The following is an 18,536-nucleotide window of genomic DNA, read 5'->3' on the forward strand; positions in this document are numbered from 1 at the left end:
ACCTGTGGGGCCGAAAGTTTACCCTATATACCGATCACTCACCGCTGAAATGGCTAAACCAAATGAAGGGTAACAACAGCAAGTTAATCAGGTGGAGCATGCAGTTACAGGATTACACCTTTGATGTCAAGCACATAAGTGGGAAGGAAAACATCATAGCGGACGCTTTATCCAGGTATTTTTGAGAGGTATAGAATGGTGCAAATGATTATATGAAACGGTGATAACCCTAGCAGAACATTTGTGCTTAGGCGTTATAATCTGACACATGCCAAACATGGTTTATCTGTGTACAAGTTTATGAGATGTTAATTTAGTTGACTTTGTAATATGAATGTTATAGAATGCATTGAAGTATTTTGGACCCCAAGCCCATTGCTTTGGCATTGCTCTAGTTAATTAAGAGCAAGCCGACGCAATGTCTTTGTGGTGGGGGAGATATGTGACAAATTGAAGCACTTTTAAAATGTTTATTTCTGCCCGGCTGGCAAAGAGTTAACCCACCTCCAGCCTGACTGGCATAGAACTCTGATGGGGGCGGGACTGTGCCCGGTTTGAAAGGAGGGAGTGTCGGTTTTGGTCAGTTAGGAGGGAGAGGGAGGAAGGTGTGGGGTGGTGTTATGAGGTGGCTTATATGAAGACAGTTAAGAGGCTAGGACAACTTAAAGTTAAATGTTTGACTGAGTTTATTTTGTACAACTGGAACAAAGCTAATTAATAAATGACACGTTAAAGAATCACTTATGTTTTCAACACAATAAAACTTCATCTCTGTTTTTGCCAACAAGAGGTCCGTCTGTATTTTTCCAGCGAGGTACCAGGACTCACAGCCGTGGTGACTCAAGAGAGGGCCAAACTCACCTCAGGCAGGGAGGTGGTGGTTTGTGTCCTGAAGTTACACGGAGGAGGCTTAGAAGGGTAACCTGAGGTGCCAAGAAGTTGCCAGAGTGCCTAGGGCAAACTTCTACAGTGGGGGAATCCAACTGAGGGAGACCCTTTACTGGAGGCAAAGGGGTTATTCCGTGGGACAGCCTAGAGTTTCTTAAGGTACCAGGTCACGCAAGCTGGAAGGCTCTCCTTACTAAGAAACCCATCAGTAAAAGGGGTTGATTTTTGAGGCAGCAGGAGCAGAGGGTGGGTGTTTTCCCCTCTGGATTCCTGTGTCGCAGTGATAGTAAGAGAGAGTGGGACACGGGTCGTCACAGAAGGCGATCCGTTCCACGGCGCTCTTCGTAAGTCGAAACCTTTGGATGTTGAAGCGTCCATTTTGCGCATGCGTGAAGGACGATTTTGTGCTTTGCGCATGCGCAGATACGCAGGTGCAGAACGCGCGTGTGGCGAAAATACTTCCGGGTTTGCCGACTTCGTAAGTCGAAACCTTCAGAGTCGAGGCATTCGGAAGTTGAGGTACCACTCTTCTATTCTATTCTATTCTATTCTATTCTATTCTATTCTATTCTATTCTATTCTGCCCTGGAATCTATGCAGCCTTGTGAAAGCAAACCATTTCTCCCAACATACATTGCAACGTGATTATTCTTCCCCCAAAACATGCAGTTTCATTCTCCCCCATGTAGGGTTATCGGTTGCCATTCATTTGAGCAAATCACAACATTCTCCCTCCCCCCACCCCCTTTTGGTAGCTCTCAAGAGAGAGTAACTGGCTGGTGACATTTTTATGCGGTAACTGTGCCGATCATATTATCTCCAGGGAGACTTCGTTGTACTTTCTATTTTGGAAGCTATTTTTAGCGGCTTGGATTGGGAGCCATTGACTCTGGAGTGTTATTAAAGGAGATGAGGGTGATATTGCTTTTCCTGGGAGGCAGTGCTGAGAGCAGAAGCAAAATAGATTAGATTTTCCTTTTCTTTCTGGGAAGCTGGATCAAAGATACAGAATATTGTTATCTACAGTAGCAAGGCCAGCGATCACCTTTTAATAACCGCGGTTCAGGGCCACGTTTATTGATCAGGTTTTCTGGACAAATTGCAACTCCTGGCCATCAGCAAGCTTACCCTCTTCCTTCCCAAGGGTCAGTTAACATAATATAGCTGTCCAAGAAAGTAATCATTATGGCTGTGCTGAACGTTTGCAAGTGAGCATTTCGGGTGTCAAAAGGGGACTCTGTTAAAGGTGGTGGGGCCGATCCATTGGCTTGCTGTTTATTTGTCAGGCTCCCATCCCTAAACATGACAGCAACTCCTACTTGCAAGCAAGGGTGAGATCTTTTTTCACACCAAGATCAGTACCGGTTCATCAGCGAGCATCAGGTTCAGAAGGCAAGATTCTAAGGTACACAAGCAAGGGAAGAGGTTCCTAACTGATAGGAAAGCAAGATAGTTTTGCAACAGTTAATACACCCCATGGCCAAACTTTTCAAGATGAGGTGGGGCGAGCTCACATATGGGACTCTCTCGCCCTATGAGTCTTCCGGGCCCAAACACACATGCTGGTGCTTGGGCTGGTGCACCTGGCTCTCAGCAACACGACTGTCACGGCCATTAGGCACGATGCCTGTCCTCTGCCTCCACAGTTGGAAGCAGGACTGCTTCCAAATGCCAGTTGTTGGAAACCATAGCAGGGGAAAGTGCTCTTGTGCTCAAATACATCTTGCTGGCCTCCCACATGCATCTGGTTGGCCTTTGTGCAAACAGGATACTTGACAGGAGTACTGTGTCCAGTTCTGGGCACCACAGTTCAAGAAGGATACTGACAAGCTGGGACGTGTCCAGAGGAGGGCAGCCAAAATGGTCAAAGGCTTGGAAACGATGCCTTATGAGGAACGGCTTAGGGAGCTGGGTATATTTAGCCTGGAGAAGAGAAGGTTAAGGGGTGATATGATAGCCATGTTCAAATATATAAAAGGATGTCCTATAGAGCAGTGTTTCCCAACCTTGTGCCTCCAGCTGTTTTCGGACTACAATTCCCATCATTCCTGACCACTGGTCTTGCTAGCTAGGGATGACGGGAGTTGTAGTCCCAAAACATCTGGAGGCACAAGGTTGGGAAACACTGCTATAGAGGAGGGAGAAATGTTGTTTTCTGCTGCTCCAGAGAAGCGGACACGGAGCAATGGATTCAAACTACAAGAAAGATTCCACTTAAACATTAGGAAGAACTTCCTGACAGTAAGAGCTGTTCGGCAGTGGAATTTGCTACCAAGGAGTGTGGTGGAGTCTCCTTCTTTGGAGGTCTTTAAGCAGAGGCTTGACAGCCATATGTCAAGAATGCTTTGATGGTGTTTCCTGCTTGGCAGGGGGTTGGACTGGATGGCCCTTGTGGTCTCTTCCAACTCTATGATTCTATGACTAGCTGGACCATCGCCTGATCCAGCTGGCTCTTCTTATGTTCTTACGTTCTCCTGCTGCTCCACTACCAGCTTCTCCTGTTCAGCCCCTCCCTCTAGCTGGTTGAAGTCCTGCTCTCCCTGTGATGAGTCCATGGCCTCTGCAGGAAGGTTCTTGAAACAGAGCTCCTTCCAGACACCTCACATTTAAAGGGGAGGATCAGTGCCGGATTTATGTATAAGCTAAACAAGCTATAGCTTAGGGCCCCATATACTTCTTCTTAATTGTATTTCAGTTCAACAATTACTTTGATAAAATACATATTTTTGGTGCAAATGGCTTTAGATACATATTAGGTCCATAAATTACCATATAGCATATATTCAACACACACAAAAAAACAGTGACAATTTGTTGTTGACAAAGGACAGCTGGACATACAAAGGGCCCCATTACCTTCAGTACGGTAGCTTAGGGCCTCATCAAACCTAAATCTGGCCCTGGAGAAGATCTATCTCCTCCATTCCTGAGTGACATCCAGTTCCTCCCTCCCTCCTACCACCACCTCCTCCTTTTGCATCTGGGGTTGCCTAACGGAGCCAAGGGGCCAGTAACATAGCATTGTTTCTCTAAGCAGCCACTTGAGGAATATATATATTTCTTCCCCCAGAGCTGCTTCTTCCTCCACAATGTGGTCTCAGCCAATTGGCCAGAAAGCTGTGAACATGATGTCTCAGTGCCAAACGGCCAATCAGATTTTTCCTGCTGATAACACTGAAGGCAAATGAAGTCAATTAAAAGTGAAGGCAGTGCTCCTTGTATCACATTGCCCTCACTCTGCATGGGCGAGTGGAGGAAATATATGTTGCACGTTGGACAGGTGAGGACCTGGGAAATACAGCTGCCATTGAAGTCACTTCCATCCAAGTCAGGCTTCCTCAACTCAGTCCTCCAGATGTTTTGAGACTACAATTCCCATCATCCCTGACCACTGGTCCTGCTAGCTAGGGATAATGGGAGTTGTAGGCCAAAAACATCTGGAGGGCCAAGGTTGAGGAAGCCTGATCTAAGTCAAAGCTCCCCCAACCCAAATAATGAAAGTAGGGACCTCTTTTCATTGCTGGTAAACAGGCTTGCAAAAATAGAGGATTCCTGCAGAAGACTATTGCTGTCAGAAGTACTGATAGGCTTTTTTTTGTTTATAAAATCTAGTTGTATTTAGGTTATAAGCTCTTTTGGAGAGGAAGCGTGCCTTCAAGAATGAATGCATAGAAATCATATTAGGAAATATAAGAAGATTATATTCAAAATGCTATAATTCATTCGAGCTCCCTTAACATTCATTTTCCCAAAGCATTTCTGTAACATTATTATACTGTCCCAAAATTGTTGCAGATAGATTTAAAATTTGCATTCTGATTATTTAAAAAGAAATGTTAATGATCTCTCTCCCCCCCCCTCTCTCTTACCTATTTATACAATAATGCAGTTCAGAATTATTCAAACCCTGGTAAAATATATGTGTCATTTTATCATTTAGCATTATCTACTAACAATGAATAGAAGAAAAATGAACAGTCAGAAGGGCAGGATATCAGGTGTTACATTCAGATTCCAGAGGTATCATTTCAGATTTTATGCTTGGTACTTGGATGGAATATATATATATATTCATAATAGCAAAAAAGCCCTTAATCTCCCCTGCAGGGAAAAAATAATAATCAAAACCCAAATACAAGACTAGTAGTGTGTGTCCACTTCTTCCATCGCTACTTTTATGTTGAGTTCTAGACTTCCTTTGCTTCCAAAAGTCCCTATAAGTTTCAGAGTTTCAGATTGTGAGTTTCAGATTGTGTACTCTTATACCTCTGTAACTGAATTCCCCACACTTTACTGAGAATCTTCTTTTATGCAAACATGAATCCCATTTGGTTCAATGAGACTTAAAGGTAAAGGTAAAGGGACCCCATTAGGTCCAGTCGTGACCGACTCTGGGGTTGCGGCGCTCATCTCGCGTTATTGGCCAAGGGAGCCAGTGTACAGCTTCCAGGTCATGTTTTCAGCCTTAGCCACTAACCTTCCCCAGCAATTGTGGTTAGTGTTGGAGTGGAACCTTAGAGACCACTCAGCCATGAAGCTCACTGGGTGACCTTGGGCCAGTCACTGTCTCTCAGCCCAACCTTCTCCACAAGCTTCTTGTGAGGATAAAATGGAGAGGGGGATAAGGGTGTATGCCATCTTGAGCGCCTTGAAGAAAAGGTGGGATTAGAATATAATAACAAAATAAAACGAACTTCAGCAGGGGACCACTGAATAGGGCAAATGGGGCTCTGCTCCACCAACCTCAGTCTGCCCTCAACCAGTCGTCATCTGCCTACTTTCTGACTTTCAACCATTTCATTTGGTGGCAACTTCCCACTGGCTTCCTCCTCCTTAGTGTCAGTGGTGTGATTGTAGAACTCGGAAGATGGGGAGAAAGACAGAATCAATTGTCTGCCTGCCTGTGGCTCCATCTGCAGGTGGGGCTCCCTGCTTTCCACCCCACCAGTCCCAATGGGCACCTGCCACCTCTGGATCTTGTCCCTTTATGAAAGGACTGGTGCAGTGCTATTTGCATTGTAATTAGTTGTGTGGTCCTAATAGATTTTTATGCATATATACTGTATATAGTTTTGATTCTATCAGTGTTTAATTGTTTTTAATGATTCCCCCCTACCCTGTTTCTCCAAAAATAAGGCATACCCATAAAATAAGCCATAGCAGGATTTCTAAGCATTTGTGCAATATAAGCCATACCCCGAAAATAAGAAATAGTGATAGGCACAGTTCTGGAGGGCACCAAGGAAGAGACTAGGCTGGACATGTAATTAAAAAATAAGACATCCCCTGAAAATAAGCCACCGTGTTTTTGTTTTTTTTGAGGGAAACACGGTGTCTTATTTTCGGAGAAACGCGGTATGTTTTAGCTTTCTTTTTATCTGTAAGCTGTCTTGAGTCCCTGTCAGGGAAAAAGGCAGGGTCTAATAAGAGAAGACTCCCTGGAAAAGACCCTGATGTTGGGAAAGATGGAGGGCACAAGGAGAAGGGGACGACAGAGGACGAGATGGCTGGACAGTGTTCTCGAAGCTACGAACATGAGTCTGACCAAACTGCGGGAGGCAGTGGAAGACAGGAGTGCCTGGTGTGCTCTGGTCCATGGGGTCACGAAGAGTCGGACATGACTAAACGACTAAACAACAACAGATAGATAGATAGATAGATAGATAGATAGATAGATAGATAGATAGATATGATAGACTTTGTACTGACATGGGACATGTAAGCCTGCTTGTGACAGAAAGGAATTAGAGGAAGCAAGTCTATTCTGTTGTTGTTGTTGTTGTTGTCATTGTCGTTGTTGTTGTTTTCTTCAGTAAGAAGAAGGAATAGTCTAACAAATTTTTTTCTTTTCTTTTAGTTTTTTATTTATACTTTTCAAATATATACATTTTATTACTTTTACAATCAATTTCACATTTCAAAATTTGACTTCCTTCCCCCTCTTTCTACGGTTTGTTAAATTTATTTTTTAGTATCTTCTGCATATCTAAATTCATTTGACTTACTCATTTAATTATCTACTGTAAATATATACTCTTATAAGACTGCAGGTTATTACCATAAACCTGCTAATGTTTTTATCTGTTTACAGTTTTTGTGTAAATATTCAGTAAACCATTTTCATTCTTTTATAAAAGTTTGTTACCTTGATTTCTTATTCTTCTAATAAGTTCCGCCATTTCTGCATAGTCCATCAGTTTTTGTATCCGTTCTTCCTTTACTGAGACTTCTGTTTTTTTCCACTTTTTGACAAGTAACATTCTTGCTGCTGAAGTCGCATACAGTAGTACCTCGGTTTATGAACACAATTGGTTCCAGAAGTCTGTTCATAAACTGAAGCGTTCATAAACTGAAGCGAACTTTCCCATTGAAAGTAATGGAAAGTGGATTAATCCGTTCCAGATGGGTCCGTGGAGTACTCAACCTGAAGCGTACTTAACCCGAAGCATGGGTGTAATTGGTTCCGGAAGTCTGTTCATTAACTGAAGCGTTCATAAACTGAAGCGAACTTTCCCATTGAAAGTAATGGAAAGTGAATTAATCCGTTCCAGATAGGTCCGCGGCATTCGTAAACCGAAAATTCGTAAACCGAGGTGTTCGTTAACCGAGGTTCCACTGTACATGAATAAATTGGTCTAACAAATTTCTTCTCCTTCTCCTTTTGAATTTTGCAGGCTGCCCACTGCTGCTCTGTGTCATCTCAGTAACGTCAGCTGTGGAAAGCTATGGAGAGGACAAGTAAGTTCTGAAACATAGAAAAACTGTTTGGGTCCAACAGTGGGTGGGCATTGGACAACCTGCCACAGCTGTTTCGCACCACCATTGCCAAGGCAATTTCTCATCCTGAACAGTAAGCTCCTTTCTGAACAGAGGAGTCCAAGTATCCTTTCCTGTTCAGGAAGCATTCCAACTATATCCCTGCAGAAAGCTCACCCCATGGAGCAGTAATACACAGATTTGAGGGTTCCTGATTCTACCCTTGAAATGTCCATAGCCAAGCATATCCATTCCATTTGGAAGTGTGACTGATGGGAGGATTGACGCAAACCAAGTTCAGGCAATTGGTTGGGGATGTGTACAAAAGAAAAGCCCTGCTGCATCAAACCAAAGGCCTATCAAGTAGCAGCCCTTTTGTGACAGTGGCCAACTAGAGGTGCCTACAGGACACCGTAAGCAGGACATGAAGGCGAACAGCCCTTGCTGCCTCTGATCCTGGAGGTAGTATAGAGCCATATCATGTCTGCTTGCCATTGACAGGCCTTCCTTCCCAAATCTATCTAATGTATTTGTAATGCCAACACCACCACCACCACCACAACAACAACAAATTTTTATTTAAATAAAATAAAATAGCACAGTGTACATAAAATCACAGTCAGTTAATTAAAATACATTCTAAAATCAATTCAGAATCAAATTAATGGCAACCATTGGGTTAGAGTTCTATAAGGATTACAGAAGGAGAGAGGGGGGTCAGACTGTGCCTTGGCCAAAGGCCTGGTGGAACAGCTCCGTCTTGCAGGTCCTGTGGAAAGATGTCAAGTCCCGCAGGGCCCTAGTCTCTTGTGACAGAGCGTTCCACCAGATCGGGGCCATGGCCGAAAAAGCCCTGGTCCTGGTCGAGGCCAGTCTAACCCCCCTGTGGCCCGGGATCTCCAAGATGTTTTTATTTGAAGACCGTAAGGTCCTCCATGGGACATACCAGGAGAGGCGGTCCCGTAGGTATGAGAGTCATAGGTCGTATAGGGCTTTAAAGGTTAAAACCAGCACCTTAAACCTGATCCTGTACTCCACCAGGAGTCAGTGAAGCTGGTATAGCACTGGGTGAATGTGATCCCGTGGCGAGGACCCCGTAAGGAGACTGCCGCGGCATTATGCACCCACTGGAGTTTCTGGCTCAGTCTCAAGGGCAGCCCCACATAGAGTGAGTTACAATAATCAAGCCTGGAGGTGACCGTCGCATGGATTACAGTGGCTATGTCAGGGCGAGAGAGGTAAGGAGCCAACTGCTTAGCTTGGCTGAGATGAAAAAATGCCACCTTTGTTAGAGCTGCAACTGTGCCTCCATAGAAAGGGAGGTGTCGAAGATTACACCCAAGCTCTTAACGGACGGCACTGGCACTAATTGTGCCCCCGCCGGAGATGGGAGTTGCCCCCCCCAATCCCATATCGTCGCGACCCAGCCAAAGGACCTCTTTCTTCGAAGGATTTAACTTCAACTGGCTCCCACGTAACCATCCAATCACAGCTTCCAAACATCTGATCAGTGTGTCTGGGGCCGAATCAGGATGGCCATCCACAACTTGTGGCAGCAGATTTCACAAAGGGATTATGAGCTGTGTGAAGAAGCACTTCATCTTATCTCAATCACGTGCTGATCTGGTTTGTTGGATAGCCCCCACATTTACTGGTAGCATTTAAGTTGGAGACAAGCTTATTTCTAGCCACTTGCCCCATGCCATGAAAAGAAGGAGAAGCCTCTCTCTCTTCTTCTCTATCTCTACTTGAAAGATAAAGACAAAAAGAGAGAAGAGAATAAGAAAGGTCCTAGACACATTGGAGTATTAATGGAAAAGAAATTTACTTCAGTTCACATTTAGAGATGAACCTACCTAATTTGCACTTTCCAGAACAACAAGCAAGCTGAAACACAACCATTTTTCTACACTCACACTTCTCTGAATTTTGTAGCACAGTTCTCCAGCCAAGTAATGTGTAAACAATGCACATACTAGGATAAATTATGCATAAAAATGACTATATTAGTGAAAACAGCATACAATAATGCATTTTTTAAAAAAGGGAGATTGCTTAGCAACTTTGCTTAATAGACACATTATGCAAACAAATTTCCCTAACATAATGCATTTGGGTATTTTAATTTCACCAATGCAGGGCCGGCTCTAGGGGTAGTCTGGGTGGTGCGGGGCGCTAGGGCGCCGGCCCGTAGGGGGGCGCCGCGCGGCGTGCAGCACCCGCCCACCAGCCGCGGCAAGAAACGGAGCGGGGCGGGGGTGCCGGAGCGATCTCCGCACCATGGCGCCAGGGCGCCCGACGTGCTTGAGACGGCCCTGCACCAATGTATGCATTTCTTGCACACTCTTCTGAAGATTTCTTTTTGATTGGACAACTGCATTGCAGCATATGGAAAAGAGCAAAAGAGCAGTGTTTTGGTGGGGGGAATAGTTGTATTTTGGTCCACAAATGTGAATTAGATACATTTGCATTTGCATTAAAATGTGAATTGAACAAAATTTCTCCTCCCCATCCCTATGTACATCTGAGAGAAATAAGTCACATGCTGCCTCCTCTTCTTTGCTGACAGCTGGAAGAGAGAATCTGGATTCCCCCCCCCCCGCCCCGCTCTTTGAAAAAGTAATGCTCACAGCAAGTTGTTCTTTGATGAATGGCATGTTATCCAGTTCAGCTGCCAAACAAATGACAAATTGCATGTGTTTCTGTATATTTGCCCCAGCACCACCACCTGGAGAAATGTCAGTAGAGGCGATTGCTGCTTCCCACCTGTGATGTATCTGTCTGAGTGAAAGCCCACCCCCAACTGCTGTGCAGGAAGGGGGAATCAATAGGTCTACCCCCTAGTGACCCTGTTCCTATGGCTTAACACAAGCATAGGCAAACTCTGGCCCTCCAGATGTTTGGGACTACAATTCCCATCATCCATGACCACTGGTCCTGTTAGCTAGGGGTGATGAGAATTCAAGTCCCAAACATCTGGAGGGCTGGAGTTTGCCTGTGCCTGGCTTAACAGATACCTGGAGGTGGCGGGGTGGGGTTGGGGTGGGTTACATTCTGCCACCCAAGTTCCACCAGCAGACTCAAGCGGCTCAGTATGGCTCAAGATGGGGCTGGCCCTCAACATTAAGAACCTGAGGTTGCATCCAGTGTAGCATTAAGTCCAAAGTCACTTTGCAGTATACTTGTCCCCTGGTGAAATGTTTTGTACCAGCAGGATGTTGTTGCATAAGCAGGTTGCTGGTAGCTTTGTTGCGCAATAGGCTGTGTAATCTGTTGCCCGAGCTTCTGCTAGCTGTGTTGCCAACTTCTGCTGTTGTGTTGGATTCCTCTGTTGTGCAACACTAAAACTCACCCATCCACTAGCACAAGAGCCCTTGTAGTAGGGGAAAGACAATGCTGGATGCAGCTCTTGGCATTGTGAATACGTAGTCCTGAGCAACCTTGTAAGCCTTCTGCTTTCTCTCTGCAGCTGCTGGCTTTCGCTGAAGAATGGCACAATCTGGGCTTTTGTGGCCCCAGCTCTGTTTGTAATTGTAGTAAGTGCACCCCCTTTTCTTTTTATCATTTGTGCATTTTAGGGATGTTGATGGGGTGGGTGGGTGGAAGGCAGCTTGAAGTCTGTGGCTAAATCCTGCCAATGTGAACTACCACACAACCCTTGAAAAGGCTTTGACGTTGCTATAAGTCCTTTCTTGCCTGATGGAGTGGATAGCTGTCTGTCAAGGATGTATAATGCGTTACAGACTCTGCAATGAACAAGGAAGGCTGGACCAGATGACCTTCAAGATCCCTTCCAGCTTTAGGAGCCTATGAAACAGAGGGATGGTAGCTGGCAGACGTAGTTGAGCCTGCAGACATCACATGACCATTCAAGGAAGTGAAGTTGAACTTGGCACCTTTGTAAAACACTGCTGTGAGCTAGTTCTGGGCTACTAAGGCATGTTTGGTCTGAAAAGACCCCCTGGTCATCTCATTAACTTAAATAAGGAAAACACAGCCCACCTTACCCTATGAGAAAGACTTGCCTCCACCTATCACAAAATGGTCAAAAAAAAAATGTGCTGTGAAGGTTCAGCGCAGCACTGGGATTTTTTTTTTTTTTTAAAAAAAAGATCTGTGGGAATGTGGAGCGGCTTCAACAAGGCTTCCATCCCAACAAGGACTCTAGCACGAGGTGCACTTTGGCTTCAAGCCATAGAGGGTGATAAAAGTGGTGTGTGTGTGTGTGTGTGTGTGTGTGTGTGTGTGTGTGTGTGTGTATAGTGACTCATGGGCATAACATATCAATGTTGATTCCCTCCCTCCCTCTCTCTCTCTCTCTCTCTCTCTCTCTCTCTCTCTCTCTCTCTCTCTCTCTCTTACAATCTTAAAATCAGTTCTCTACATTCCTGAAGCAATTTGCAATCTTTTTCTTAATTTAAAAAATCATTGTGAAAATCTGTTAGCATTAATTAACACATTTTAATATGCAGTTTTGACAGAATCACGTGTTTTCTGCGAGCAAATTTCCCTAATGTAATGCATTCTGTGAGCTCTTTTCACCTATTTAGGCACCCTTTTCATGCACCCTTCCCCCTAAAATATGCATAACCTTGTACACATTACTGGGCCGGGGAGTGGCGTTGCAGAAGAAGTTCAAATGTTGAATCATAGCTGAGTTTCCATTCACATTTTGATTTGAGAAGTGCAGATTGGGTAGCTCCTCATTAAAATGCAGAAGAAGAAAAATTCTCCCCATCCCTAATTCAGACCACTATACCCCTAAATATATGCGATATCTCCAAAGCAAACAGCTAAATCTGTATTTCCAGAATCAGAGGAATATGTTGCTTTCAAGAGAGCATTTGATCTTAACTGATTCACATTTCAAGAACAGGTAGCCAAACCACTGCATAATCCCTTTTTTACCCAGCTACGTTCTGGGGCCCAGACAGAGCAGCTGTTATGCTGTTATGCATCATCCTCCCCTGTTACGTTTTTTAAACAGCTTCTTCCTCCTTCTTCTTTTTAACAATGGGAAGAGATTCAAACTCTGCTTTCCAGTTCCGGAAGTGTGCTTTGATGCTCTCGCAGCCTTTTAACACTTGATCAAAGGAGGGTAGTTAAAGCAGGTCTGTTAGGTTCAGATGGCTGCTCAGGGTGCATCTGTCGGCTGTAATGAATTTAATCTTTCTAGATGGGAGTTGCAGGTTCATGACTGAGTTACTGATATGTGAATGTATTACAGCGCTTTAATTATACCCGTGCATTAAATTACAGGGAATCGTTGCTTAATCACCTGAATTGCTCAAGGAGGTTGCAAAGGATGGGTGTTTTATTTGTTTTTTTTGCCAGGGATTAAGAGGGAGGTCGCTCCTCCGCATGGCTCTGTGCAGCAATCCCCTCTGCTGATGTGTTATTATTGATCAGGCTGCTGTACCTCCTGTGATAAGAGGAGATGGCTGTGGGGCTTACCGGCAAATGGAAGGATAAACATATTGATTGAGAATTTACACCTCCGTTTTCCGTAACTTCCAAAGGGCCTGTTGATTTTCAAATAAGAAAGCAGAAATGTAGTATGCAATTCTCAAAGCTGCCCCTGTTTGCATTGCACGCCAACCCCACCTAACCCCTCGCCCTTTTGTCTATTCCCTACCCTTTACAGCTCACCCCAGCTCCCCATAACTCCTTGTACCCAGCCAACCCTAGAGCTCCTTCACCTCCTAGTGATCCCCCACAGCTCCTTCCACTCCCTTGCTGCCCACCTGTAAATTACCTGGCACCATTGTGATGTCTGGTGTGATCTGGTGAGCTCCCCCTGCCCCCGGAGACAAGCCACAATATCAGCTTATAGCAAGCCCTACACTACGTGCACTTCCGGCAAGCCCTACTTTGGGCAGGGATCAGCTGCAGAGTTCCTTGTCTCAGCAAAGCTTGCTGTCACTGCCCATTGGTTGATCAGCTCTGGCAGCAATCCTTGCCTGTCACGGAATAATTGGGAGCGTGCTTTAAGATTCCTGGTAGTTCCTTTGCAGCTGCATCTTTGACTGCAGGGTGTGCCTTTAAGGGAAAGCAGATTTGCAGAATCAATTAGGACTCCTGCCAGTCCTAATTTGGCTCACAGACCAGAGGATCTTCTGGACTTCTATCTTCTCATCTCAATAATTTGTCTTTCACTTGGCTCCTGCATGGCCTCTTGCTGCTCTTCCTTTGTTTTCTATATTTGCAGAAGCTTCTAAAGTGGTGTAACTGCCGATGAATAATGGAGTGAATATTTTTTTAAAAAATCCAATATTCTGATGTCATTTAATTGAGTCAGTACTTTCTCCATCTTGCTTAACCTTCTCTGCAGAGAATTTGAGGCAATTAGCAACACTCCTTAAGGGTAATGCCCCAAAATGTTATTGATTGTAAAGCAAGCAAAGGGAATGCAAACACTGACTCTGCTAGACTCAGAGTTGTAAATTAAACCTGTGAGTCCTGATGTTTTATTGAATATATCTGGACCCCCTGAAAGCAAATGATTCATGGGGGCTGATCTGGATGCTTTTCCAGGATCATCAGATCACTGACAGTGTCGCAGAATCCTGAGTGGATCAGGACCACAGTGAGTGCAAGTGGCTAAAGCCTTGCCCCCTTCCCTAACACCAGAGTCTCCATCTAAGCCTCTTCCTGCTACACATTTTTTTAATATACACAAATGCAATTCCTTTCATGAAGCCCTTAACTAGATTCTCACACGAATCTCAAGGATGGGGGGTTGTTGTAGCAAGGAGGGAGAAACTTTATTTGGTTCTAATTTAAAAGCAAACCTCCCTAATTCTCGAAACTATACGAGAATTGAAATGCAGCCCTCCTTGGGAAAAATCACTCTTTCCTGAATCTTGTAAAACAATGCATAGACTGCAGTAAAGCATGCCTAAAAATGCATATATTGGTGAAAATAACACTCAAAAAATGCATTAAATTTGGGGAAATTGTCTACATTGGGAAAAATTGGCTACAAATGTGTGTATATTATGAGAAATCAGACTAAAGCGCCAATGAATTTTTGAAGAAATATGGAGATGTGGAGAGCTGAACCTAAGAGTGGGAGAAACAAGGAATTCAGAGAGAAACTGACCCACCTATCCCATGGTTGTTGAGGCAAAATCATATGGCAGCTTTATTTAGAACCTTCGCACCTCGTTCCTCAGCCATAAAGGCTCCTGGAGTGGCCAATATACAATCAATTCAAACAAGACAGTCCCTCTCTGCAGGCATACAATCTATTAAACACACACACACACACACACACACACACACACACACACACACAGAGAGAGAGAGAGAGAGAGAGAGAGAAGCTAATTAAAAAAAAAATCCTTCAGTAGCACCTTAAAGACCAACTAAGATTTTATTTTGGTATGAGCTTTCGTGTGCATGCACACTTCTTCAGATACACTTGAAACAGAAGAGTCAGACCCTTATGTATATACAGAGGGTGGTGGGGGTGGGTGGGAATGGGTGATGGGCTGATGGGAGTGGTAAACCTGTAGATGGATGTTAACAACTGATGATGACTGCAATTGGTCCTGCAGGGAAAAACTCCATGGTTTTAAGCTTGGTAATGAGTTCCAATTCAGCAACTTCTCTTTTCAGTCTGTTCCTGAAATTTTTCTGTAATAAAACAGCTGCTTTGAGATCTTGTATAGAATGTCCTGGGAGACTGAAGTGTTCTCCTACTGGTTTCTCTGTCTTGTGGTTCCTGATGTCAGATTTATGTCCATTTATCCTTTGGCGTAGGATTTGGCCTGTTTGTCAAATATAGAGAGCTGAAGGGCACTGTTGGCATTTGATGGCATACACAATGTTACATGATGTTACATATACAATCTTCTAACATTGTGTATGCCATCAAATGCCAACAGTGCCCTTCAGCTCTATATTGGACAAACAGGCCAAACCCTACGCCAAAGGATAAATGGACATAAATCTGACATCAGGAACCACAAGACAGAAGAAAGACAGAGAAACCAGTAGGAGAACACTTCAATCTCCCAGGACATTCTATACAAGATCTCAAAGCAGCTGTTTTATTACAGAAAATTTTCAGGAACAGACTGAAAAGAGAAGTTGCTGAATTGGAACTCATTACCAAGCTTAAAACCATGGAGCCAACTGGGATGAACAAAGACGTAGGATTCTTATCTCATTATGCATGATCAAGCTTTCTTTAGCACCTCAGCCCTTGCTTTCCCCCCCGCAGGACCAATTGCAGTCAACAGCAGTTGTTAACAGCCATCTACAGGTTTACCACTCCCATCAACCCATCACCCATTCCCACCCCCCCCACCCCCCTCTGTATATACATAAGGGTCTGACTCTTCTGTTTCAAGTGTATCTGAAGAAGTGTGCATGCACACGAAAGCTCATACCAAAATAAAATCTTAGTTGGTCTTTAAGGTGCTACTGAAGGAATTTTTTGATTTTGCTTCGACTCAGACCAACACGGCTACCTACCTGTAACAGAGAGAGAGAGAGGGACAGGGAGAGGGGGGGGAATCAAACAGAGGCACCCATCCTTAAATAGTTGTTGTTATAAGGACCATAGTTCAGGGCCAGGAGCTACTTGATGGAGCTTCTGGCAAAGCTGATGGAACGAGCCACCTGCTTTCTCTCTCTCCCACTTTGGCAGCCTGATGGAATAGCTACTCCCAGGTGATGGTTGAGGGGAGAGGAGCCCTGATGGGGCTGGTCCATCACTGCAGAGCTGATGGAGTGAAAATGCTGCTATAAATTTAATTGCTTTCCCACCCAGCAGGGACCCTTGGCATGATGCATAAGATTGACTTACTTGCTTATTTCATGGCCTGAATAGCAAATGTGGGCTTAAAGAGACCTTGCTTTGCTATATAAGTGCACTGTGCAAAATACAGGCATAAATCACAAAGAGGTGGATGGATTCTTCTTAAATAGCACACATGGACAGTGAGAATAAGGGTCCCCGGGAAGACAAGCAAAGCTGGGGACCAGATGGGAAGTCACTGGGTGTGTGTGTTTGATTGAGCCCATTGGCTGCTAATTGTATATCTCTATGATTTATCTCTTGTGCTTTTTTTAAAAAAAACCCAAAAAAACCCTGCTCTACCAGTTCAGTTTTTAAAAGTCTGCATGAAATCTTCTGGCAACTTAGGAAATATCAAAGGGTGGTAGCCAACCAACACGCCTCACTAGTGCAAGTCTTTCGGCTTTCCCAACAGAACTTCCTCCCTTCTCAAGCCGTACCTCCTAAATCTGTTTTAGGGGTCCCCCCCAAAAAACTCTGGAAAAGATCTGGAAAGAGCAGGGGGGAGGAAGAGGGGGGAAATTCTGCTGCATAAAGGCAAATCTTTACACTGATGCACTAGCTGGAAACTGCCCAAGTGCTAATAGGAAGCCCTGTGGGAAAGAATGCAGTTAATGATTGAGATGGATTTCCCTTCAGTGGTTCGTCATTTTCATCTCTCATCACTCTCAACTGTGTTGTTTTGACATCTCGCCAAAACTTTTGCCCGCTATTATAGGGCAACTGCCCGTCTCAAGAATTCATGAGTTTTCAGACAGGTACAGGGCAAATAAATTCCATGGCGTTCACACTGGGATCATGGCTCTCCATTGGTTTGGTGCAGCCATGGATCAGAATGTGCCAAGCTTTCCCACTCCATGCAGGCCCATCTAGCTCAATTGACAAAAATGCTAGACGGGTGAAAACACACACCATCTGCTTAACGATTTCCTATGTGACCTCGCGAGACGCCCCACAGCCACAATAACTCGAGATGGCAAGTGTCACTGTTAATGATGCCGGGGTGGGAGTTAACTATTATTAATTCAACTCCTACTACCAGAAAGTCCATTAAAAAGTCAAGGTTGGGCAAATCATTTCAAAGAAGAGACCTGGAAATTAAGTGGAAACAGAAACAAGTCTACATTCCCAGGAGTTTGTTCCATTGATTTTAGTTAGCCTAGTGCAGAGTTGTTCTTCAGCATCTGCAGAGGAGGTGGACCAAGGTGATAAAGGGCCTGGAAACCAAGCCTTCTGGGGATGTTCAGCCTGGAGAAGAAAAGAACTGACAGGTCGTATGATAGCCCTCTTCAAATATCTGAAGGGCTGTCACATGGAAGACGGAGCAAGCTTATTTTCTGCTGCTCCAAAGGGTAGGATCTGAACTGATGGATTCAAATTACAAGAAAGGAGATTCCATCTAAACATTAGGAAGAACTTTCTGATGGTAAGAGTGGTTTGCAGTGGAATGACTGCCTCAGAAGAAGTTGGGTGACCACCGTCCCTCAGACCATGTGGTGGGCTGGACTATATTTTGAAAAAAGAAAAGAAAAAAAAAGAACGAATTCCTATGATCCACAAATAACCTGTCACAGGGGATGCGTTGCAACTACTCTAGAGTAACGACTCTCCAGACCTTTGCCTTTTCATGCTTTTATTGAGTGCAGGCTATTTACAGTGCTAGGGCTGTACAGGATACATCCTCTTAGTCTGACCCAGAACCCTGGAATGGCGCTTCCCGCGTTTTCTTCCAACATAAGAATCGGGGCATCCCAAATCTCCTCCCGCGTTTCCTCCTGCGTAATTCCGGAACCGGAGGGAAAAAGGGTCTCCTTTCCATGTTTTCCTTCTCCCCCTCTTCCCCCTCTCTCTCTTCCTGTCCCACGTGCAGCAGGGGCTCTCCCATGCTGCCAGAGCCCTGTCTCCTTCTTCCTCCTTCCTCACTGGACTCTTCCCCCTCCCCGCTGACGCTACTGCTGGTGGAAGAGCTGCTTCTCAAGATGAGAGGGGGCTCTCTGTACTCTTTCCCCCTCACATAACCCAAAGATGCATTTTAAATAAAAGGACACATTCTACTCATGTAAAAACATTCTGATTCCCGGACTGT

General features: G+C 44.6%; 1 protein-coding gene across 2 annotated transcripts in view; it reads left to right on the forward strand.

The window, feature by feature from the left end:
- ADGRD1 (adhesion G protein-coupled receptor D1) overlaps window positions 1-18,536 on the forward strand; it is a 259,370-nt gene that overhangs the window by 194,883 nt on the left and 45,951 nt on the right. For both annotated transcript variants that reach the window (XM_035097840.2, XM_035097838.2), the window contains 2 exons: window positions 7,563-7,626; window positions 11,114-11,180. In XM_035097840.2, coding sequence (XP_034953731.2) covers window positions 7,563-7,626; window positions 11,114-11,180 — 131 coding nt within the window. The remainder of the gene's footprint in view (window positions 1-7,562; window positions 7,627-11,113; window positions 11,181-18,536) is intronic.

This window comes from Zootoca vivipara, chromosome 17, assembly GCF_963506605.1.
Source record: "Zootoca vivipara chromosome 17, rZooViv1.1, whole genome shotgun sequence".
NCBI classification, from domain to species: domain Eukaryota; kingdom Metazoa; phylum Chordata; class Lepidosauria; order Squamata; family Lacertidae; genus Zootoca; species Zootoca vivipara.